Source organism: Gigantopelta aegis, chromosome 10, assembly GCF_016097555.1.
Source record: "Gigantopelta aegis isolate Gae_Host chromosome 10, Gae_host_genome, whole genome shotgun sequence".
NCBI classification, from domain to species: domain Eukaryota; kingdom Metazoa; phylum Mollusca; class Gastropoda; order Neomphalida; family Peltospiridae; genus Gigantopelta; species Gigantopelta aegis.
In genome coordinates this window covers 65,800,092-65,827,261 of record NC_054708.1, presented here as the reverse complement: position 1 = coordinate 65,827,261, position 27,170 = coordinate 65,800,092, and the positions used below count along the sequence as shown (strand labels likewise).

The window sequence follows — 27,170 nt, the reverse complement described above, 5'->3', positions numbered from 1 at the left end:
TTTTGTTCTATATCTAATTAAGACTGAAACAGACTGTGTTGGGCAAATACCTCATCTAAAAAGGGTGTTGTTAAACAGCCATTCATTTATTCAAGGAGAGTCATTTTTAGCTCCACTTAGCTTATGAATTTATTTTAAATGGCTTCCCATAATGTAAGTTAGAGCAACAATTAATCACTCCCCTCATATTTTTTCATGGAGGTCTGGTATAGCTACGCTGTGCTGTCTTGTGATTGTTTTCTCCTGATTGTGATGCTGATTGTTTTATTGCAGGCGTATTCTCTTCACGACCGCGAGGTCGGCTACTGTCAGGGAAGTGGATTCATCGTCGGTCTGCTTCTCATGGAGGTAACATACTTCTACCTGGCTAAAGTGGCATTCTCATTATGCGTTTAGTCGCACTGACTTGTCACATGAAATTTGTTGGCCCTAAAAAAAATTGGAACATATAAGACTAAAGTCATTCCAATTTAGGTATTTTCACAGTATGATTCAATCGCATACGACTAATCGCATAATAACAACGGCTCTTAATCTGACTGTGTGCAGGTAGGACTGAATTAAAATATGTTTAAACCTGAACGATGGAAGACATTTAGCATGGATTTGGTAGTTATACTGTTAGAAGATAGAATTAAAAGGTTTATACTCATGGTTGATAAAAAAAAGTCTGAACCACATATATAACAACTATGATAAATTACTCTTTTGCCTTTAATTACCATTTTGTCCAGACACAAATCATAAAAAATCCCAGTACAATAACACAGATTTCACATACTATAGTCCGTCCCACGGGGAATGCCTTTTTTCATACTATGGAATTTACTACAAGTTATTTATTTCTAAGCCAATTGATTTTTAAATTGCACACACAAATAGTATTTATATGTTATTTCCAAAACACTTTTACTTTTCTTCTTACATCAAACCAAACTGAAATTATTTAAAAAAGCATTTTTATAGAATGATGGGACAGACTATAGGTTGTAATCATGTTGCCTATATTAAATTCATTGAGATCTCCTAGGACAAAACTCACACACGTTTTTCCCGGCTGCCATTTTGCTTTTTTATGGAATTATCTGTAAGAGGGGTGGAAACGTAGTTTATATATTTTAATATGAATTTGTTTTTCAGATGCCAGAAGAGGAAGCGTTTGCAGTGTTGGTTCGCCTCATGCAGGACTATCGTTTACGAGAACTGTTCAAACCAAGCATGGCAGAGCTGGGGCTTTGCATGTACAAACTTGAATGCTTGATACAGGTCAGTATTTAATACTGTTTTGAAGTCCAATTATTAAATCAAATATCTCACAAATGTGCCAAACATCTGATACTTGGTCACTTTTTAAAAATATGTGAGATTGATAGGTTTATCAATCTCACATAATTTTTTAAAAATTATCATCTATATTTTGATAAAAGTGTAGTAGATCTGAGTTTATCATATTTGCTAATACTGATACTGTAATTTTTACTTGGTCATGCCAATCCACAAGTTTTAAAACTGGACTTGCTTCAGATTAAAAACACTGCCATTGTAACATGTTTCCGACTAAACGATCCTATTTTATGACTAAATTTACATATTAAAGATATGTTCTTGTTTGGAATATCAGTGTCTGTATTAATATAAACAAGGTATCTGTGGTCTTCCTAATGTTTGGAATATCAGTGTCTGTATTAATATAAACAAGGTATCTGTGGTCTTCCTAATGTTTGGAATATCAGTGTCTGTATTAATATAAACAAGGTATCTGTGGTCTTCCTAATGTTTGGAATATCAGTGTCTGTATTAATATAAACAAGGTATCTGTGGTCTTCCTAATGTTTGGAATATCAGTGTCTGTATTAATATAAACAAGGTATCTGTGGTCTTCCTAATGTTTGGAATATCAGTGTCTGTATTAATATAAACAAGGTATCTGTGGTCTTCCTAATGTTTGGAATATCAGTGTCTGTATTAATATAAACAAGGTATCTGTGGTCTTCCTAATGTTTGGAATATCAGTGTCTGTATTAATATAAACAAGGTATCTGTGGTCTTCCTAATGTTTGGAATATCAGTGTCTGTATTAATATAAACAAGGTATCTGTGGTCTTCCTAATGTTTGGAATATCAGTGTCTGTATTAATATAAACAAGGTATCTGTGGTCTTCCTAATGTTTGGAATATCAGTGTCTGTATTAATATAAACAAGGTATCTGTGGTCTTCCTAATGTTTGGAATATCAGTGTCTGTATTAATATAAACAAGGTATCTGTGGTCTTCCTAATGTTTGGAATATCAGTGTCTGTATTAATATAAACAAGGTATCTGTGGTCTTCCTAATGTTTGGAATATCAGTGTCTGTATTAATATAAACAAGGTATCTGTGGTCTTCCTAATGTTTGGAATATCAGTGTCTGTATTAATATAAACAAGGTATCTGTGGTCTTCCTAATGTTTGGAATATCAGTGTCTGTATTAATATAAACAAGGTATCTGTGGTCTTCCTAATGTTTGGAATATCAGTGTCTGTATTAATATAAACAAGGTATCTGTGGTCTTCCTAATGTTTGGAATATCAGTGTCTGTATTAATATAAACAAGGTATCTGTGGTCTTCCTAATGTTTGGAATATCAGTGTCTGTATTAATATAAACAAGGTATCTGTGGTCTTCCTAATGTTTGGAATATCAGTGTCTGTATTAATATAAACAAGGTATCTGTGGTCTTCCTAATGTTTGGAATATCAGTGTCTGTATTAATATAAACAAGGTATCTGTGGTCTTCCTAATGTTTGGAATATCAGTGTCTGTATTAATATAAACAAGGTATCTGTGGTCTTCCTAATGTTTGGAATATCAGTGTCTGTATTAATATAAACAAGGTATCTGTGGTCTTCCTAATGTTTGGAATATCAGTGTCTGTATTAATATAAACAAGGTATCTGTGGTCTTCCTAATGTTTGGAATATCAGTGTCTGTATTAATATAAACAAGGTATCTGTGGTCTTCCTAATGTTTGGAATATCAGTGTCTGTATTAATATAAACAAGGTATCTGTGGTCTTCCTAATGTTTGGAATATCAGTGTCTGTATTAATATAAACAAGGTATCTGTGGTCTTCCTAATGTTTGGAATATCAGTGTCTGTATTAATATAAACAAGGTATCTGTGGTCTTCCTAATGTTTGGAATATCAGTGTCTGTATTAATATAAACAAGGTATCTGTGGTCTTCCTAATGTTTGGAATATCAGTGTCTGTATTAATATAAACAAGGTATCTGTGGTCTTCCTAATGTTTGGAATATCAGTGTCTGTATTAATATAAACAAGGTATCTGTGGTCTTCCTAATGTTTGTAGGGGGCGGGATGTAGTCCAGTGGTAGAGCGCTTGCTTGATGCGTGGTCAGTTTAGGATTGATCCCCATCAGTGGCCCTATTGGGCTACATCTCGTTCCAGCCAGTGCTCCACGACTGGTTTAACAAAGGCCGTGGTATGTACTATCCTGTCTGTGTGATGATGCATATAAAAGATCCCTTGCTGCTAATCGAAAAGAGTAGTTCATGAAGTGGCGACAGCGGGTTTCCTCTCGCAATATCTGTGTGGTTGTTAACTATATGTCTGACGCCATATAATCGTAAATAAAATGTGTTGAGTGCGTTGTTAAGTAAAACATTTTCTTCTTCTTCCTAATGTTTGTAATGATCCTAACTTGATTCTACCTTCCAGTAATATTGTACATACCAAAAATTATATACTACAAAGAAAATGAACAATGACTGCCACAAACATTACCACACGACCACACAACACACTGGATATACAGACACTGGTGTACAAATGTAAAATGTAATAATTAAATTTTCTTTGTGTCTATACACTCTATGGCAATCTGATTGGTCCAGAGGCGCTTACATTTTTTTCGTTCATATCTCGATGAACTGAAAACATTTAAGCCACGCCTACTACCCCCGACTCGCACTACTTTTGTGCAACAAAGCTGGATTATTCAGGCAAGCATATTTAGATATTTTGAAAAAAACACACGTGAAAGCTACAAAATCAATAAAAAAATGTAAACGATAAATTAATGGAAAATGCTATAACAGAGTAGACATGTAAATCTATACGCATTGATTTAAAACAAAACAAAAAACCCTTCGCTAATCATGAAATGAGACTTTCGGTGGCCAAAGAAATCATGTAGGAAACTTCACGCCTGTAACTTACATGTAAGCGATGTTTTACAGCTGTTGGCAAAAATTAAACGGTTCCACAGACAGCATAAATGTCATACATGTTCCCTTCATTCACTTTCATAAAATATAAACTAAACACAAATAGGACAATTCCTTCCAATATAACGAAATGGTCCGTAAAAATGCACAGAAGCTAGATGAAATGGCATCGCTTATCAAAATTACGTCATTTACAAAAATCACCTGATTCAAATAATAGTGAATGAACATTTGCATTCTTACGCGACATAAGTATCAATGAAGTTTACACAAACAATACTACAGGAGTCATACAGTGTGCACATCGTTTTTTCGGTTCATACTTGCATGAACCAAAAAATAATTGCGGTCAATCCTTAATTTAATATGTAATTTTAGTCATCAAACAGGCTGTGTTAGTAGGAAATATCTCACAATGGCTGTAAACAGAAGATACAGTCCCTTTAAACTTTTCCTGTCCTGTTATTTCTGGTATTTCAAATCCAGTGATCCAGTAATGTTACCAAATTAACTGCCATATTTTCAGATCTAAAGATCTATTAGCATATCAAAACTGATTACCATTCTGTACATTAATATGTGATGTTAACACGGTGAAGTATTGTTTTAGGAACTACTGCCAGATCTTCATCAACATTTCCAGACCCAGTACTTCCACACCTCGATGTACGCATCTTCGTGGTTCCTCACCCTCTACGTGACTTCATTTAACCTGTCTCTCGCATGCAGAATCATGGATTTATTTATATCAGAGGTGAGTTTGTTAAAGGTAGAAATTTCTTTTTAGCTTAACCTGACATCTAACAAATAACATTTTCCCCCTATTCCAATACACTGGTCCATTTTTTTTTTTTTTTTTATATTTTTATGTTTGAACCAGTTTATTTGAATAGGGAGGGGGGAATGCCAATTAGTTAGAGGTCAGGGCCCATGCTTATAAAATTTTAGAGTCCAGACTCAATCTCAAAGGATGTCACATGTATGCAGTTTGTATGGCATTGTCATGACATTAGTGTCTCAGACTCTATTTGAGTCTCGAGTCTAGACTCTACAATTTTTATAATCACCAGGCATGGTTACATATTCATAATAATATGTTAATGGGTGCTTAAAATACTGGAGATCTACAACACATGTCCATTTAATTATATTACTGGAACCATGTATTGAAAATGATGAATAATTTGTTTTTGAGATATATCTGCAGAATCTAAGTTATATATTGCTGGAACTTTTTTTTTTTTTAAATGATGAATAATTTGTTTTTGAGATATATCTGCAGAATCTTAGTTATTCTAGTAATTCTGAGGTGTGATGGGTGGTCGTACAACTGATCCTTGATCCCCTTAGTGGACCTGTTGGGTTTAGCCCAGTCTCAGCCAGTACCTCATAACAAATATATCATTGGCTGTTGTATTTGCTGCCTTGTGTATAAAACCATTTCTCCTATTCACTGGGATAGTCTATATGGAAAGTTAAACTTTGTTTTGTTTAACTACACCCTGGAGCACATTGATTTTATAAACATCGGTTATTGGATGTCAATTATTTAGTAATTTTGGCATGTAGTCTGTGAGAAGAAACCCACTGTATTTTTTGCATTAGTAGCAAGGGGTCTTTTATATGCACCATGCCACCATGCCTTTTATATACCAGTCATGGTGCACTGGCTGGAACGAGAAATAACCCAATGGGCTCACCAACGGAGATCGATCCTAGACCACTTTACCACTGGACTATGTCCTGCCCCCTAGCCTATATGGTAATAGATAGGATTTTAAACACTCGATAGCCATAGTGTGTGGAGATGGTGTTAAACAAAAATCTTTTTCCATTTCTTTCCAGCCAGAACTCCTTTTCTGATTTAGACAAAGTCATAATGTTTTACAGTTCTGTGCCAGTCTTGGGTGTGTAATGATGTTCAATTTTTATTAAAAAATATTTGTATATTTTGCAGGGAATGGAGATGATATTTCGAGTTGGAATAGCAATTTTACAGTCTAGTCAAGAATATCTTTTATCTCAAGATATGGAAGGAATGCTGAAGGTAATTGTTCCTTTCCCTCAGATTGTTTTATTACCTCCCTTGGATTGTATTAAATTTTTGTCTGGTATGACCGCAAGAATGGTATCATTTGAACATTTTGTAACATGGCACTGGACAGTATATGGTCTTAATCTAGTCATTTTTAATTAGTCACAAAGATGTCAACAAAAATTAATACTAATTAACCAATATCTGTAAAGATGAACACTGAAACCTATGTAAGAAACGGACATTTTATGTTTTATGACCTGTATAATTGTTACTAGAGCAGCCAAACCTTATTAGATATCCTTTTAATTGCTCTAACCACAGTTGAGGCTTGTAGGTGCTTGGGTTACATCCTAGTACCGCCTAATATAGAAAACACAGGTCATTAAGAAGATGTAAGATGGTACACTGATTTCCTTACCGCTAATAACTAGTTATATAAATTACCTTTGTTCAGAACAGACAACCCAAATAGTTAAGACGTAAATGCAGGACAGCATACTTGAACCTTAATTATACAAAATTAAATTAACATGAATGAAATGGAATTTGTGTAAAGATTAAAATCATTTATGTCAAGTGAAGAAGAATATTTTGGTAACTAGCTTTTATGGATTTCAGCAGATGTTATTAGCAGTTATTTCCCCTTCATTTCAATGTTGGTAGTTAAATATATGCTAAAAGTCGGTCGTCGACCTTAGTTATTACATTAGTTGATTAGTAAATGCTATGAAATGTACTTTAAATAAAGTTTTTTCACTGGGAATAAAACAGAATTCGTCTTTTAGTTTTATTTGCTTTAAATGTTGTTTGTTTTTGTTGGGTGCAAACCAGATATTAACCAGTGGTAATTTCTTTTGTTATAATTGGCAATTTAATTCTTTGAAATACTTGAGAATAAAATCTTGTTTTCAGTTCTTTCAAAAAGATTTACGTTCTAAGTATGAAAGTGATGTTGATGGTCTGTTGCAAACCGCCTACCAAGTTCGGTACAGCTCCAAGAAGATGAAAAAGTAAGTGGCTCTTACATCTGGGGTATCTTACAGTTGTGGGTTAAGTTAAAGTTTGTTTTGTTTAACGACACCACTAGAGCACAGATGTATAAATCATCGTCTGTTGGATGTCAAACCTTTGGTAATTCTAACATATAGTCTTAGAAAGGGAACCTGCTACATTTTGTCATTAGTAGCAAGAGATATTTTATATGCACCATCCCACAGACAGGATAGCACATACCACGGCCTTTGATATACTGCACTGGCTGGAACGAGAAATAGCCCAACGGGCCCAGCAATGGGGATCGATCCTAGACTGACAGAGTATCAGGCAAGCACTTTACCACTGGGCTACGTCCCACAGTCATTGGTTAGACCGTGACAAATGTCATATAGGACGAATTGGGCTGTATTAAAGGTTAACTTTATTATATTATTAACCATAAGATATGTGGTTTAAATCTGTTTTATTGTATACTTTGTATTCCCAATAACAAGTGAAAAGTGTTATTCCTACTTTTGCTTTCACATCGGCATCGCATCTTATCTTTAGAAAATACCAACTCTAAACGTTCCAACCTTTATACAGAAACAAGGGTGACATCATTATTGATTATGTAACATCTTTTGTCATCGTTTCTTAGTGCATCATTACACAGCTGCAGTCAGGGGAAATTCTCATGAATTATGTCACTATTCTTGGGTCGTTTCTCCTTTTGATCAAAAAATTAATTTTAATACAGGATTTTCAATAATTTTTTATAAAATTGAAACAGTCTTTATTGGAAATGAAAACATGTAACGTCATCTAATGTTTAACTACATGTGCAACTTGGCAAAACCTTTTTTTGGTTTGCTTTTAACATTACTTTATTATAAAGTTAGGCTTAAGGAAGATTAATACAATGCAACTACATGTATGCATATAATAAAGAGGACTTTTCGGGTTTTCTGACTTACATGGCGATTGTGATATGAAATTGAAGACTTCATCAGACTTCAATTTCATCTCTTTCATTCTCTGAGCATCTCGTTTTTAACATATGAATGCAACTTTCTAATGGCTGACTAAACGCTTGCTTGATGCACGGTTAGTCTAGGATCGATTCCCGTTCGTGGGCCTATTGGGCTATTTTTTCATTCCAGCCAGTGCACCACGACTGGTATATCAAAGGTTGTGGTATGTGGTATCCTGTCTGTGGGGTGGTGCATATAACAGATCCCTTGCTACTAATGGAAAAATATAGCGGGTTACCGTATTTGACCGGAAATTAGCCCATGTCTTTGAATAAGCCCCCCTCCGTTTTGATAGCATTTAAGAAATTAGGCCCTCATTCGTAAATAAGCCCACCCCCAACTTCGTCACCTTATAAATAACACAAAACTGCAAGTTTGCTCAAAGTTCATTTAAAAGGTCATACCTCCTGCAGATAATTAAACACAAATGTAACACAATATTTTACCACCAGTGAGATTTAGTAGTCTAACAGTAACAGTGTATAACATTGTTTTCAATTTCATGCCTGCAGTATTTCTTTGAAGTACCCAAACCCAAGTCTGAACTAAAACCAATGTCTATTTTTACTACCACACTGGGTCTGCAGTTAATGCTAATTAGGCAAATACCTTATTCTGATTGGCTAAGAACAATGGCCTAGATTGACAATTCTTTGTAGTGTAAGCTGGCTGCCTGTCAGAAACGTGTATATACACTATTGAGTTTGTTGTTTTAAGTCTTCTCAGCATTAAATTTTGAATGTAAATAAACAGCACTGGTAAGTAATTGTAACATAGAAGGTGTGTTTCTGATAATTAGATACTAGTAAAAAAAAACAATTTAATTAATAAACAATTATTATTTAATAATAACAAATGGAACACTAATTAATAGATGTGCTACTGGACGTTTTTCGTTTTCTTCCTAGTTCATTTAATTATTATTTATTTTAATTAGGTTTTTCTGGGTTTTTTTTTTAACAAAACTGGCCCCTTGTCTGGGAATAAGCCCACCCCATGCTAAGCTTACAATGAGTTGTCTTGGCCCCCTGGGCTTATTTCCGGTCAAATATGGTATCTCTAAGACTATATATAGGTTGGGATGTAGCCCAGTGGTAAAGTACTCGCTTGATGCGAGGTCAGACTAGGATCGATCCCTGTTGGTGGGCCCATTGGGCTATTTCTCTTTCTAGCCAGTGCACCATGACTGGTATATCAAAGGCTGTGTTATGTGCTATACTGTCTGTGGGATGGTGCATACAAAACATCCCTTGCTGCTAATCGAAAAGAGTAGCCCATGAAGTGGTGACATCAGGTTTCCTATCTCAGTATCGGTGTGGTCCATAACCATATGTCTGATGCCATATAACCACAAATAAAATATGTTGAGTGTGTCGTTAAATAAAACATTTCCTACCTTCCTCAAAAACTATATGTCAAAATTACCAAATGTTTGACATCCAGTAGCCAATGATTAACAAATCAATGTGCTCTAGTGGTGTCGTTAAACAAAACAAACTTTTTTCATGGCTGTTAATATATATATATATATATATATACCATGCAAAGCCAATATTACTTTGCTAACACTTTAATTTGTTAAATAATTAAAAGTTTAAACAAAAACAAAAATTCCAAAAATAGAAAGACAGTCAATTAAATTCATTGTTTTGTTGTCAATCTTTGAAGCAACATATGAGACATGTTTGTGAAGGAACATATTTGTGAAGGGCCTTTATCCACATTCATAATTTAATTAAACATCAAATGCAAACCCTAACTCAGCATGTCTGAACTAAATTCACAACAGTAGAGCTCCAAATAACTCCCAAGGCATATGTGTACAATAGTTACTAAAATATCAAAGCTGCCAGCTGATCTTTAATTGCTTAATTATGAATTGCCAGACATATATTTGGAGCAATTAGTGGCACCATGATACTAGATAACTGTCTTAATTCTGGTTTTCTGAGGTACAATGTACACTGCATATTCTTGCTAGATCTTTGTTATTAACCTAAACTGCTTGGGTCATAAGATCGAATCTCTTTGGTGGACCCATTGGTTTTATTTCTGTTCCAACCAGTTCACATGACTGGCATATCAAAAGCCATGGTATGTGCTTTCCTGTCCGTGGGAAAGTGCATATAAAAGATCCTGCCAATGGTTTTTTCTCAAGACGTCATAATTACCATATGCTTGCTCTAATGGTGTCGTTAAACAAAACAAACTTGACCTTTTAACTCTTGTTATTACTCTTTGATATGTCTCATTATGAGCTAAATCAAGATGAGTTGAAGATGACTCTCCTTCAATGAACTGGTCTTTTAGAGAAGGAACTCTGGTCTTTTAGAGAAGGAACTCTATTTTTTAGAGAAGGAACTCTATTTTTTTAGAGAAGGAACTCTGGTCTTTTAGAAAGGAACTCTATTTTTTTAGAGAAGGAACTCTGGTCTTTTAGAGAAGGTACTCTGGTCTTTCAGAGAAGGAACTAAATCCAACATAAAGTTTAGACATTTAACTCATACAAATTAAAAGGTTGGTAAATTACACACTATTCGAAGTCTGGTTGCATCCCACTATTGTGAGTTTAATTCATTAATTAGATATAATTATATATGGTCTGCTGGTTTTTACATCCTGATAGGCTGGGGTTTCACCACATGCACAGACACATTATTACAATTAGTTGTTCTGTCCAGTTTGTTGCATCCTGATGTTATAGCATTTTGTTACATTTTATAGACAGTAATTGTTCCACTTAACACAGTTTAACAATTTGCCTCCACTTAGGTTTTTCTTTTCTTTTTTTTTCTTTTTTAAAAAACAAATATGTGAGAATTGTTTGTACTTTTTTGTGTGAATTAATGTCCTTTCCATGACCTGTTGCTGAGTAGTCCACACAGATGGCAGTACGTTTTATTAGTCCCCTACTGTCTGTCCATCTGCCTGTCCATCTGTACATCTGTCTGTCTGCCTGTCCATGTATCTGTCCCACATGTAGTTTTTCAGATGTTTTTATCCACAGTGCATCCAGATATTGATCTGAAATTTTGTGTATAGCTTTATCAGTACTGTTACAGATCAAGTTTGACTTTCAAAGCAACATCCCATATTTTATTGCAGTTATGGCCTGTGAACTTAGGAGATATAGACATTTGTTGGGCTCTTTAGGGAACATACATGTACATACATTGCTTTAGCAGTACGCTCAAAATGCTTGTTATAAGGTTTATGTCCTAATTAAAGTAATGTTTAATCTATCATGAACTTTGTTATGAGAAATGAAACTAATTTTAACAAAGGCATGAACTTGGTAATAATGGTACTGAGTTTTATTATGCTGTTCTTTTTACAAGCCCTTTTTAAAACTTGTTTTCATATAAATGTTATTATAGAAGTTAAAAGTTTAACATAATTCTTAAAAACCAAAGTTCGGTAATTTCTTTAAAAAAATAAAAAATAAAAAATAAAAATAACACAGCACATTTAACTTTGGAAATAGTGCAAAATCTCTTTAAAGTAAAGGCACAATGATACGATGTAATTTTTCAGTTTGCCACAAGATTATTGGTTATTGGGTAATAAGTACCAAATCATCCAAATAACAAAATCCTAGTATATATGTTAGGCTAAGGGGTAATATTTCTTTTCATTGAGAAAATATTTCAAATGTTTCCTTATTATGAGTGACTGCTGAATCAAGACGTTTGATTGAAAAAATATTGAACTGGTCAAAAATGTAAAAATGTGAAAACATAAAACAGAATAAACAGTTGGGTAGGTCAGGAAAGTGAAATGGCAATGATTGCGTGGTTTGTGTCACTGTTAGTGCTTTCTCTTGTCCACATATACGTACCTTGGTAAATAGCTTGGTGACTTCTTGTTTGACTGCTAGTCAGGTACTTTTCACTGTTAGGCTATGTTATTTGAGGCTTTGTGTGTTCACCACTAATTGGCTTTCTGTGCCTGGCATTGCGTATCACTCTCGTTCGTATCACTCTCGGTCACTTGGTCTTTCTGTTTGAACTTTGTAGGAATAGTGCATTCTGACACATACATGTAAATTAAATTATTCAAAATAAATGAATAATGGCCTGAATATTCATCTGCATTTACATCCGAGCATAAAATACCAGAGCATTATAAGTAGCTTGTGGACATGTTGCAATTTTCTAATTTTCATCATTGCACATGGCTACATTGATAAAACATTTGCTGTACGATTAATATTAATTAAAATGGTAATTCTCAGTTATCAAAACCTATTTTTTAAAGCTGTTTTTCATTATGTGCACAATGGTAATCAATGCTACATATCATATGTTCATCTGCCTTTTAGAATACAACAATCTGAATTGTAGATTTGTACCTGTAGTGTTAATTTGCTGACATATGTGTTTACTTAAATTTGTGAGAAATGTGAAATGCCAAGTGTTTACCTGGTGGACTGGGAGGTCAGCACACCTGGGATATATGACCTATTTTATAGCTCAAGCTGTGGGAGGGACGAGATAGTTTATTACACAGGAAATGAATGTTTAATGACACACCAGCTCGTTGTTTAATCGGTGGCTGGTGGGTATCGGACATTATGCTAATTTCAACTCATGACACTGCCTGCAGACAGGGCAGATCATACAAGTATATTATTATAAGACCTTTGAGATGTGTATCTAGCATGAGAAATTTTAAAACACCAGCATGTTACATTGTACATGTACATGTATACAGCCACATTTTAATTTTTTAAATTATTTTTTATTATTATTTTTGTACTGGCACCTTGCTAAACTTGTAAAAAGTTAATGTGGAAGATTTTTGTAACAGATTTGTGTTATTAAAATATAAGCATGTATTTTTCTTCCATTCTGTTTGTACATCTATTCATCCATTCATACAGGGTACGTCCATCCATCCATAAATATGTCCATTTGTTTGTCCATGACTCTGTTCTGCCATATATTCTGCATTTTTATAAGCTGTGTTTTAGTGTCATTTTGAATGATGCATCCAGTAGCTGATGATTAATAAATCAGTGTGCTCTAGTGGTGTCGGTAAACAAAACACCCTTTAACTTTAAAGAGGCCTTACTAGTTGGAGGCATCTTACAATGGCAGCAAACGTGGGTCAGTCCCTTTAACACTTGCTAATCTTCTTAGTAAGTTTTATTAACTTTCGTTATCTGTCCTCAAGGACTCCCTGGCCTGTGTTTATTGCACATGGTCACTTTACAGTGGAGTGCGAGACAGCGTGTAACCTGAAGCCAGGTAACTCAAATGAGCAGTCATGGCCTGGGGTCACGCTCTCTGACAGCCTGAAATACTGGTCAGCCCTGTCTGGAACACTGCATTTGTCTGTTACTTCATGTGAATGATAATCAAGTGGAGGGAGGGTTACCGGTGTCTAAGGCCAGCCTTAGAAATAATTTGCTTTTCTGTAGAATTAGAGTTTGTTTTGTTTAACGAAACCACTAGAGCACATTAAATAATTAATCATCAGCTCATGGATGTTAAACATTTGGTAGTCTTGAGAGGAAAATTGCTACAATTTTTCCATTAGCAGCAATGGATCTTTTTTTATTTATATGCATATATGCACTTTCCGACATACAGGGCAGCATGATTTTTGTATGTGTGTGTGTGTGGGGGGGGGAGGGGGAGGGGGGAGCACACAATAGGATTGCCAAAGGGATTTGATTCAAGTGTCTTGGATGAGTGCTTTACTGACAGAACTAGATCCTGTTCTATCAGGGAAAGAGGTTAATAGTTAGTGGTTAGTAAGAAAGAAAGAAAGACATGTTTATTTAACGACACACTCAACACATTTTATTTACGGTTATATGGTGTCGGACATATGGTTAAAGACCACACAGATGTTGAGAGAGGAAACCCGCTGTCGCCACTTCATGGGCTACTCTTTCCGATTAGCAGCAAAGGATCTTTTATCTGCACCATCCCACAGACAGGGTAGTACATACCACGGCCGTTGATATACCAGTCGTGGTGCACTGGCTGGAACGAAAAATAGCTCAGTGACGGGGATCGATCTCCGACCGACCGCGCATTGAGTGAACGCCGTATCAGCTCTAGTAAGAGAAGTCAGTAACCTCTCCTTTATACATGTAGATATTATGCACTTAGTTTGGGTTGGAGCTAAAGGGTAGTGTTGGGAATTGGCTGGAATTTCAACATCGATCATTGGTTATAATCGGTTTGCAACAATATACTGATCAACTTTTAATTACACAATCGGTAAAAATTATAAGAACATAAGAAGGATTTGAATTATAAGGATCATTCACATATTGCCATGTTCACTGGAATAGACACTACAAATTGCTGATTTAACTTTAATAACTATCTAATATATTTTCTTCAGAACAAACATCAACCCCAATAATATTTACTCCAATACCATCCAACTCCTAAAATTAAGAAAATGCAAAAAAAATGCGAGGAAAATAATGTCTACAGCATTTTCCACAGCATTTTTACTGTTAACATGTTTTCAACTCTGCATTGTAAGTAAATATGAATGATGAGTTTGTTATTTGTTTGTTTCATTTGCCAATATGCTGTAGGATTCATTTATACCAGTGGCATTATTCATTGACTGAAAGTGACATAACAGTTAACACACGAATGACACGAGTACAGTCAAGAACAATGGGGTTGTAAGTGGATGATACTTTATATATACAGTGTAGTCAGTCAGCAGTGATGTGCCAGTTCAATATTTATTATTTAATTATATTACATCAAAGTGTCAGAATATATTTAATGTGATATACAATTAAAATAATTTTATTTAATAATGGCATAATTTGTATTGGGAAATCAGTTACCAAGACCGAATGCCCTCCTTTCAAACCCAAGTAAATCAGTATTGGTTTGGGGTTTTTTGAGGGGGGAGGGTAGGTCACTCCGCACCAGAAAAGGGTAGTACATTTTGTCAATATAAAAGATCAGACAAAATTTGATTCAACTGTCGGAACGATCTCTCTTTATTTATGTATCTCTACAAATATCTCATCATCAGGTCAACCATAACACTTCAAGTGACTAGTAGGAGTGTATATTTTAACATTTGACTGAAAATAAGACATCCATACTGCACCATAGCCACGGTTCAACAATATATAAGCTGTCACCCCCATGCCATCCAGTGGTCCCTACAATGCACATGTTATGAACAGTCAACAGAGTTCAATGACCTAGTTGGAACTCGTTCCTGATAATTTACATGTGTTTTCGATCATGCTTATGTGCCGATATTTAGATACTTAATAATAATGGTGCTGTTACTGTTTTAATATTTACTTTTAATCTGTTTTCGGTTCACAAAGTATATTTTATTTTTAACAATAAAGAAAAAAATCCATCTTGTAAAAGAAAATCCAATATAGATTACGGCAAAATAAATGCTGCAGAGAATGAAAAAATTCCACAGCATTGCTGATTGGCACGGGCAATTGCCACGGGCAATTGCAGGGGTTGCCATCATCTAAACAGGAGGAAATTACAGTTAACATTTTCTGTGACAATCGATTATGGATATTTATAAACAATCATCACATCGGCTGAGACCTACCTATCAATTTTCAATTTTAATGATCTAAATCGATCATTAAAACATCACTAATTGGAGCTAATCCTATAGCTTGTGATTGTTTTACAATTTTGTAGTGCTAAAATACATACATTTTTTAGCTTTAAAAATATGGCCCTTGGCTCTTTTCAGCCTTAAGTGCAGTGACTTAACATTTGCACTGTTGAGGCCAGAGTTTTTTTATTCTTCATTTTTTTTTACAAAGTGTGTAGATAAACAAGTCAGGTGTTCAGTGACCTGTGTTACTCTAAGCACCGAATAATTTGTGACTTTTGTCACTTCAAGAAACTGTACAGATTGAATAGAACAACTGGAGCATGAAGGATTTGTGTACACACACACACATGTATATATTTATTAATTGTGTGTAGACAGAGACAGTTTTATGGCTTGTCTCAACTTTATGTAGTCGATTTGAAGAGATGCGTCTTCAGCACTTTTTTTTTCTTCAAAAGTTAAAACAAAATTGTGTTAAATGTCAGGGATGCATGTGACCCTAAATTTAATACTTTACAAATAAGATTATATCTATTTTTGAAATGTCTACAGCATACCCATAAAGATAACGTGGAAACAAATTAAAACAAGCAACAATAAAGAAAGAAAAAAAAAATGTTATGTTCAATCTACTTTCATGTATTTTTTACATTTTATTTATTTTTGACATATATATTAATGCCATCATGACCTGTGAAACAGAAAGGAACCTGTTAAATATGTTTTTAAAAATCAGTTGAATTAAATCATTGAATAACTTTATACATATATACCTTTAAATTTTTCCAGTAACAAACATTAGCGACCTACATGATATCTTGATACAGTCATTTCTATGTGTAAAAGCATCTTATAAAATGTGACATTTTATTAGCAAGTAGATATTTTTTCGAGATTAAAAATAAATTATGGCGTACCCATTATACACAGGTGGTTGCTGTAGCAGGTTCATCTACATGTAGGTATATGTTTGTGATATGCAAAAGTCTATATGGGCAATTCCACGGTTACTCGCGTTACATTTTTACCATACTAATTCTTTTGATTTGCTCAGGATTAATAATTATACATTCAACACTTATTTTCTTTCTTACATTTTATTAGTTAAATAATCAATGTATATTATTAAAAAAAGAAAAAGGAAATATGATGATTAGTTTTCCTACTGTGAATGTGTAAACATTGGTTACTCGCGTTACAAAAAAAGGACATGACAAAAAATTAACACATTTAAAATCCAAAGTCTCCTCATACTGTAACAGTTATGATAAAAGTGGATATATTGGTATATAGCTATGGTGTTTAGGTATCTTTTATATGATAAGAGTTTTGAAATTGTACAATTAATACATTTTTGGTTATCAAAATAGTTGGTTACTCGTGTTACGGTTACTCGCATTACAATTTGTCCGCTATTTGGTAATGGCTAAAAAAAAATATTTTAAAGAAAAATAACAGTTTTTAAATGTCAAGCTTTTATTGAAAGAAACATCAGAAAGCCACACAAGTCAACTGAGTAAATATTACCAACAAATTAAACTTACAACAAGTTAAACAATGAATAAATTAACCATTTTCAGGAATTAACGTCAATTTTTAGAAAATTGAAATTTGAATTAAAACAACACTCTAAAAAGTAGAAAATTTGAAATGTCCATGATAACAATTTTTTTATTAATTGTACAATTTCTAAACTCTTATCATATAAAGATACCTAAACACCATAGCTATACACCAATATATTCACTCTTATCATGGCTGTTACAGTATGAGGATAATTTGGACTTTAAGCGTGTTCATTTTTTGTCATGTCCTTTTTTTGTAACGCGAGTAACTGATGTTTACACATTCACAGTGAAAACTAATCATCACATTTCCTTCTGTTTTTTATTTTATAATATGCATTATTATTTAACTAATAAAATGTGATAAAAAAAATAAGTGTTGAACATATAATTATTACGGTAGCTGAGCAAATCAAAAGAATTAGTATGGTAAAAATGTAAAGCGAGTAACCCTGGAATTGCACATATATATTTAGGCTTATTAGACAGTAAGTGGCAGCAAAAACTAACTTGGTATTAGTGAGAAGTATGTTGGCATAATTATTCATACACTGGTATTGTTTTATTAAAATAAAATGTTGGTAACTCGTGTCACATATTTTTCGGTTACTCGCGTTACAATTTTTGATGTATCCGTGTCATGTTTCATGTCACTATTGTGAAAAAATTATGGTTTCATTACCTGTAGTATGTATTAGTGTAGGAAAATATCAAGTGTCGTATATTAAAAACAAGAAATAAATGATAGAGAGGAAAAAATAGCTATTTCGGTTACTTGCGTTTTGGCAACAACCTTAATAACAATTTGTTTTTTTATCCATGAACTTCAACATATTGTTTATCACAAAACACATTCATTCATTAAAATAATTTATATTTAAATTTTGAGTCTTTGTCCACTTCGTCATGGAATTGCCCATATACATTAGACTTGTTGGTAATTCTTTGATAGTTTTATATTATTTTAGCATGTTTTGATCACAGATCACTTCTAAGTATTGTTTCAGTAAAATCTGAGACAGACAAAGATCTTGCACACCGATGTCTATTTTTGTGCTGGGGTGTCGTTTAAACATACATTCATTCATTATGAATACTACCAAACTGTGCATTTGACTGGGATTTGTAATCATACTTGTCATTGTTCGCTCAAATTTATTTTTTAAATCATTAAGTTTAAGAACATGTCATAATATTGGCAACTTAGAAATAAAGAATCTATATTTCATTTTAACGTTATATATATTCAGAAAAATGCCAAAAATATTCACTGACCCAAAATTAATTTTGTTGAGTATATATACAGTGAAATCCCTCTAAACCGGACACCTTCGCAACCAAATAAAATGTCTGCTTTTAAGAGGTATTCAGTTTAGAGAGGTTAAGTTCTGTACTAATTATTATTAAAAAGGGACTGAAAAACGTGGATTTCAGGGAATTCTGTTTTACAGAGGGTCTGGTTTTAAGAGGTTTCATTGTAATGCCATTTTGACTGTATTTCAACTTGTCTTTTGTCCAGTTTGTTGACATATCAACTGATAGCTGATATCTGTAATCGGGATCAGCGTCTGTATAAAACTAGGTGTAGGGACTTGATACCATCATGATCTCAAGAGAAAGAAATGTAAACGTAGACGTATAGGTTTGAGTATCGATGACTTGAATCCCACCCTGTAACCTGGGCAGAACACAGGAATGTCTGTGTACGGTTGGTGGTGTTGTGTCCCTTTGTAATCGCTGCCCACTGACACAGCAAACTGAAAGGGTTGCGCACCGACACGCTTCTGTAACAGTAGAGGATTAAAGGCTCTCTCAACAGTTAATGCAACCCAAAGTTTGACCCTTTTATTAATTAATTATTTACCCCAGTCAGACGTACTACAGGCTCATAAACATTTGCTTACAGTGGGATTAAACTACCCACAGCCTGCCAACCTGTCACAACTCGGTGTCAGCTGGCGTGGATATTATTATCAGATGAAATCCGACCAGATTCATTACTTGCTCCGACACCCGACCACAGTAGCCCAGGTACAGTGTCACCTTTCTCTCTTCTTGGACAGCCGGATAAATGTGTTTTAAAAACTTGTTACCTGGATTAAATAGTTACTGAAGATACAGTTATTGTACACTGGTTATTTACTTCTTGGACACCTGGCTTGCATAGTGTCACCTTTCTCTGTTCCTGGACAACTGGATAGATGGTGTTTTCTTAAAAAGTCGTTACCTGGACCAAATAGTTACTGAAGATACAATAACTATTGGTACACTGGTTATTTACTTCTTGGACACCTGGCTACAGTAGCCTGCATAGTGTTACCTTTCTTTCACTGCTGATTTCTGGACTACTGGCTAAATGTTGTTTTCCTCAAACTCTTACCTTGGCTGAGTGACTACAGACGATGCAATATACCTGGATAACGAGACTGGTTATTTACTTGGACACCTGGCACACAGTAGCCTAGATAGCGTCATCTTTAATTTTGTTTTCTGAACTACCGGCTAAGTGTTGATTTCCACAAACTGTTACCTGGGAAGCAAGATACTGTCTACCTGGACAACAAAACTGGTTATTTACTCTGACACCAGACCAGAGTAGCCTGGGTATAGTGTCACCTTTCTTTTTTTCCCCCACTGCTGGACTACGAGCTGAATGGAATTTTCTCAAACTGTCAACTCTGCTGAATAGTTACAAAAGACACAATATATACCCAACCAGAATAATTAGACTACAGTAGTTATTTGCTTTGACACATGGCCACAGCAGCCCCGGTATAGTGTCACCTTTCTGTCGGTCCCAGGCCATCTGCTGAACAGTATAAACAGTTTACCATGGCTGGTCAGTACCAGGTAGCTGGACACCTGGGGACAGACAGCCTCATCATGCATGGGACGTTCCTAGCCTGAACTGTTGGGAATAGTGTTACGAGTGACTGCGTCACAAACATTTTTGTGTGGATTTTACACATGTGCTGAGCCGAGTTGAAATTCGCCTGGCCTAGCCTTTGCACAGAGGGTGGGAGACTATATACAAGATGTGTAACACTCCTGTCATGACAAATGGATTTTGTAGAATTTGATGAGTAAGTACCGTTGATAAGGGGGGTTGCCTTTGTAACGCTCACAATGTAAATATGAATACCTGTACTGCTACCTGTAGTTTTGTCAGCATTTCACTTACTGAAGAGTCACTAATAAAAGCACCTGTTCTACAGGTAACATACATGTGCACACTATATTGGTGTGTATAAATAAAGGTGATAGTGACTCAAGTGTTTGTTTTTAAAAGTCTGATACATTTGATTCAGTACACATGCCATATAACCGTAAATAAAATGTGTTGAGTGCATCGTTAAATAAAACATGTCCTTCCTTCAATACACGTGCATGTATTTCGGCTATTGCCACTAGAGGAGTAATATGCCAGTGTTCAGTATTTGAGAAAGTCACTAGCTAAGCCCTCACAAAAGCATTTTTGGTTATTGCACTATGTATTATAGTAATACAATTGATTATTTATTTCAACGGGCCAGCACCAAAAATTCACAAGCCAGGACCGAGGGCAAATGGATTTGTTGAACCTTGTACAAACAGTCCTAGAAACTAATCTACTTTTAACTTGATTGAATTTTATTATAGTCCCCTAAGGGTCCAACCTTCTTCTGTCTGTCTGTTTGTCTCTCTGTCTGCATGTCTGTTTTCTGTCTGTCTGTCCCTATAGTTTCCTGGGGGCGGGAGGTGGTAAAGCGCTCATTTGACGCACGGTCAGTTTAGGATTGATCCCCGTCGGTGGCCCCCATTGGGCTATTTCTTGTTCCAGCCAGTGCACTACAACTGGTGTAACAAAGGCTGTGGTATGTACTATCCTGTCTGTGGGATGGTGCATATAAAAGATCCCTTGCTGCTAATCGAAAAGAGTAGCCCATGAAGTGGCGACAGTGGGTTTCCTCTCTCAATATCTGTGTGGTCCTTAACCATAGTTCTGACGCCTTATATCTGTCAATAAAATGTGTTGTGTGCAACGTTAAATAAAACATTTCCTTTCTTTCTATAGTTTTCCAAGTGGGTTTTTTCACTATTACTTGAGATATTGAGCTGTATTGCTTTAGCAGTACTCTCAGAATGCTTGTTTCTTATTCTTATGTACATATGCTGTGAAATATCTGCATAATCTATTACATATTACATGTATATGTATATGTTTGTGTTTCAGTGTTAATGTTGTGAAATCAGTAGTTGCTGCGTAATATTAAATTTATTTGTATAGGTTTGGTTATACTAATTTAGCTTTTTGTTTCAGACTAGAAAAAGAATATACAGCTTTAAAAAGCAAAGAAAATGAAGAACAAATAGAATTAAGGGTATGTAAAACTTTAGTGCATATATTTTCACTTCTTGTTATCCCCTCACGGTGAGTTGTAGCACCGTGTACATATGTCAAATATGTGGTGCATGATATCACTACTCTAGCAAGTTTATTTCTCATCCAGTTTTCATAAAACTTCACATTATGACACATAGGAATAGGATCATGATATTTTGACCAAGTTTGCATTTCACTTTTTTGTGTCAAAGATCAAGGTCACTGTTACTGAAAATAAAAATTGTGACATCTGACGATTTCATTTCTTATCCGATTTTCATGAAACTTCACATACAGGAATAGGATCATAATATCTTGGACAAGTTTGCGCTTAGCCTCTGTGTGAAAAGTCAAGGTCACTGTTGCCGAAAATATAAATTACGACATCTATCGATTTCGGCATGAGTTTGACCTATACCCCCCTTTCAATGGTTAGGGGTATTTTTTAGATATAGGGTTAGGGTTAATCTTTAGAGCCTTTGACATAGAGGGGTATGAGTCGAACTCTTTCCTTGACTTCATTTCTTAGTCATTTTCATTGCCAAATTATATTGCAGTATTTGTTATGCCTTGTTTAGTTTGTACTGATTGTATAGTTATGAAATAATAATAATTCCTTATATAGAACCCAGAAAAAAGTATACAGAGCCAAAGGAATATTCTACCAAAATGTTGTGAACATATTATATATAAGCAAATGCATCTGTTTGTATTTACCATATTTTACACATGTACGCTGTCTAATGTTACACATGTATGGGAAATTTAAAGGTGCATATTCATATGTGATCTTATCATATGCATTTATGTGGTGATATAACTTCACAAGTGATCAATTTTACAAAACGTTTAAATGAAGTGTTTGATTAGAACCTTTTAGTTGATATACATGTAGTATAGTTTTTATGCTTAACTAATTAGTAAATAATCTTTAACAGTTTACACATCTGAATATACATGTAATGTCACACAGACAAGTTCTACTTACAAAGTATGATATCAGCCTGCAGCCAGCTAGTACAGCTTGATCATCTGTCTATTTTTAGAGTATTATTATCATTAAATGATTAACTTTATTTTTCAGAGGCTGAGAACTGAAAACCGATTACTGAGACAACGAATAGACAATTTAGAAAAGGTATCATTGGTGTTATATGTATTTGTTTTTATTTGTGGGCGGGACATACCTGATGTGCGGTCGGTCTGGAATCTAGAATCGATCCCCGTCGGTGGGCTGTTTCTCATATCAGTCAGTGCACCACAACTGCTATATCAAAGGCTGCAGTATGTGCTATCCTGTCTTAGGGATGGTGCATATAAAAGATCTCTTGCTACTAATGTAAAAATTACAAAAAATGTTGTATACAATAGACAATGATTAACAAATCAATGTGCTCTAGTGGTGTTGTTAAACAAACGCTTTTGTTGTAACTTTTGAATTTCTTGACCACAAAACATTATATTGCTCACTTACATGCACTAATATCTGTCTGTATGATATTCTTTACTCTATAAATACTGGTCCATTATTGTCATGGGCGTATCTAGCCGTACGTAATGGGGTTAAGTAGTAAAGAAAAAAGTCAGGTGCAGTAAAACAGGGTTTGTATCTAAGTACTGTGTAGACCAAAAAGGCACATTTAAAGGTTTATTTTATGATAAAGTTATGTTTAAACAAGATAAAAACATTTTTGGGCCAAAATGTAGTCAAATCTATGTTTTCATTTTCAATAAAGGCTATTTCAAATTTATTATTTAAAATATTTAAAATCCTGAATGAAATTGCATTTTGGCTAAGAGGGAAAAGTATCATTGAGTTAACTCCCTTGAACAGTAACATTATGAGTCGAATTTACAAAGCCTCTTTTAGACTTACACGTGTGTAACTACGTACATTTGCAATGCTTAAACACCTGCATTTAAGAAAAACAGGCTTCGTAAATTTGGCCCTATTTGTTTAATTTCCCCAGACTGCAGCAGTGTAGTGATCAAGAATGTATGAATAACAATGGCATCTTTGATTTTGAATAAAGTACATGTAGGGAACATTTGGCATTTGTATTTTGTACGACACTTTGTGGTGCTTATATAAAAGCAAAAGTAGGAAAAACACTTTTACTCATTATTGAAAATTTATACAAAGAATACAGTAAAATAGATTTAAACTCTATAGGTCATACATCTAGTTGACAGTCTTATTATTAAGTTAATCTTTAAACTACCGTAAGAAGGGTACCTGCCTCTCACCTGCTAGTTACAGCCCTAATTGTGATTGTTTGTTTTTGTTTTGTATTAGTAATATATATATTACACAGTGTTCATTAAAAATAAAAGCCTTTCAAACATAAATATCTAGTAATTAATTTTTTTCCCCAATTTTTAAAAGTTGTTATTAATAAGAATGTTTGCAAAGAATCATTTCATCACTCACACTGTTTTCTCGGTAAATTCTGTTTTCAATATTTGCACTAGGTGAATTTGGTGAGTGATGGTGCTAGGTGAAGCACTCTGTTTGTACATCTATTGATGGTCACTAGTGGAGCTAGTTGTCTGCCTTGTGAATCCCGTAGTGATTTCCACAAAGCTTTTTTTTTTTATTCAGAGTCGCTCTGTATATAGTACCACCACCCAATAGCTAGATACTTGAATGTGAATCAGTAATTTTCAGTAGAATGTTTTGACACAGAACATTTGCATCGTGACCGTTTGTAGAGCAACATTTATGTTTCCCATTAACCCAGTTGTGTGAATTTATAGTGGTTTACAGTAGCTATGTCTAGAAGCACACAGGCATGACAATCTTCCGTGGAGTTTTTTTTGGGGGTGTACATGTAGGTACCTTTATTTTGTCACTCAGATGGTCTAAATACATTTTTCTCAATATTTCTAATCTGCTTTCGTGCTGTGTTGGGTTACTTCACGCTTTAGACCTCACCCCTCACGGTCTTTGGCCGTGTACTGTCCACTTTGCGCAGTTTTCATTGACTTCAGTTAATTATTTACAAAAAACATTTTTTGTAAAAGGATGGGACGGACTATAGGCTATCATTCTGTTTAACAAGAAATTTGTGAAACCAATGGATTTCATTACCTTTCCTACCGGCCTCGGTGGCGTCGTGGTTAGGCCATCGGTCTACGGGCTGGCAGGTACTGTGTTCGGATCCCAGTTGAGCCATGGGGTTTTTAATCCAGATACCGAAACCCTGAGTGAGTGCTCCACAAGGCTCAATGGGTAGGTGTAAACCACTTGCACCGACCAGTGATCCATAACTGGTTCAACAAAGGCCATGGTTTGTGCTATCCTGCAAGTGGGAAGTGCAAATAAAAGATCCCTTGCTGCTAATCGGAAAGAGTAGCCCATGAAGTGGCGACAGTGGGTTTCCTCTCAAAATCTGTGTGGTCCTTAACCATATGTCTGATGCCATATAACCGTAAATAAAATGTGTTGAGTGTGTCGTTAAATAAAAAAATTCTTTCTTTCTTTCCATTACCTTTCCTATCAGCACAATGCTTCTGCATTTTTCCTTTGGTAGAGCAATGCTTTGCACAAAGCCACTAATTATGTATCCTTTAATTTTTTAGTAAATTAATGTACTTGCAATTTCTGCATTCTATAACTTCCACTAAAGATAATCTTAATACAAGTGTCTTTTAAACATAGTCGTGTTATAATTCACAGAATTACAATTGCTGAAATAGATTTTAATTTTTTTATATACCAGTATTTAGTTTTTTAGTTTAATGTTGTAGTCCCACTTTATTATGCTTCACCTCCCTAATGACATGATAATTTATGTAATTTGGCACGTGCCTGTATTCTAATTGGCATGCGTTTCATTCTACCATGTTGCCCGTATGTTGTTTCATCTTTAAATGTATTCAAATTGTGGACACGCACAGAATCTTTAAGTATTCATTAACCTCAAACCACTAGATGACAGTGTAATGAATCAACATATTGGTAACTGGTGCTTTATTCTTTGGCATGCCAATGCAGATTTCCATTCTTTTTAACATAATTCTATTCTGTACATACAAAGAATATTATACCACTCTAACCTTTAATGACCTATGGTATGTACAGTTTCTTCATCACAGTACAAATGTACGTGTCCATGTATTTATATTTTGAAAGTAAAGTCCTGAATAATTAAGATGACTTGCATACTGTGTGGTCCTGGGCCCCGTTCCATGAAACGATCTTAGCCCTAACATACCTTTAGCATATAGCTACCCTGTGCACTTAAGTTGATCTTAGCGCTAAGATCGCTTTGTGGAATGGGGCCTTGGTAGTCTTTTCCGGTCCTTCTCATAAATAATTAGTGTTATAATATGAGTGGTAATAGTATATAATAATGTTTAATATCAAGCTGCCAAATTTGAACACTGCAACACCTCAACAACATTAAAATTAATGTTTAATATTTTTTTTAAATGGGAGATAAATGTTGTTTATTTCAGATTTATCATGAAGCACTTTGACTAGCATGTACCTTGCATGTTTCTAGTTTAAATCTATTGACATGAATGTACTGGTTAAACAAAATAACTCTTAATAACATTAAGTTCTGTCACAAATGGCTGGCATGGCAGTATACGGGGCTCTAGACAGTTATTCTTCCCAATTAGATTTGATACTAAATAAAATTAAAACATTTTTTTTCTTCTGAAAACAGTAGCGATGTACATGTATCCGACTGTCACATTGTTTTTGGAAATAGTCTTGACCGACATAAAACTTTCATAATTTTATTTAATTTTTATTATTAAATTTTTAATCACTGTTTTTGGAAATGGACATAAACATAAAATATCATAATTGTATTTATTATTATTTTGTAAATCACTGTTATGTTTTTGTATAGGAATCTGTTGCGTTGGCGAACCATTTTATTACAGTTATATATATTTTTTTGTAACTCAGTGTGATATTTTTTTTTTAAGAATCCACTGTGTCAGCAGATAATTTTATTATAGTTATATATACATATTTTTAAATCAGTGTGATATTTTTTGTTTAAGATTCCACTGTGTTAGTAGACCATTTTACTATAATTATATAGGGCCTATATATATTTATTTTTTTAAATCGGTGTGATATATTTTTTTTAAGAATCCACTGCGTTAGTAGATAATTTTATTATAATTATATATACATATTTTTAAATCAGTGTGATATGTTTTGTTTAAGATTCCACTGCGTTAGCAGACCATTTTATTATATATATATATATATATATATATTTGTAACTCAGTGTGATATTTTGTTGTGTAGGAGTCTTCTGCGTTATAATTATATATATATATTTTTTGTAACTGGGTGTGATATTTTTTGTTTAGGAGTCTGCTGACCCTGTGTTGTTATTATAATTATATATA

The 27,170-nt window shown here is 34.3% G+C and overlaps 1 protein-coding gene across 3 annotated transcripts in view; it reads left to right on the top strand.

Moving 5' to 3' along the window:
• The window catches only part of LOC121384109 (ecotropic viral integration site 5 ortholog-like), a 98,540-nt gene that overhangs the window by 40,915 nt on the left and 30,455 nt on the right, over nt 1-27,170 (top strand). For all 3 annotated transcript variants that reach the window (XM_041514343.1, XM_041514345.1, XM_041514344.1), the window contains exons 7-13: nt 274-348; nt 1,141-1,266; nt 4,840-4,983; nt 6,187-6,276; nt 7,180-7,277; nt 21,729-21,789; nt 22,876-22,929. In XM_041514343.1, the coding sequence (XP_041370277.1) occupies nt 274-348; nt 1,141-1,266; nt 4,840-4,983; nt 6,187-6,276; nt 7,180-7,277; nt 21,729-21,789; nt 22,876-22,929 (648 nt within the window). The remainder of the gene's footprint in view (nt 1-273; nt 349-1,140; nt 1,267-4,839; nt 4,984-6,186; nt 6,277-7,179; nt 7,278-21,728; nt 21,790-22,875; nt 22,930-27,170) is intronic.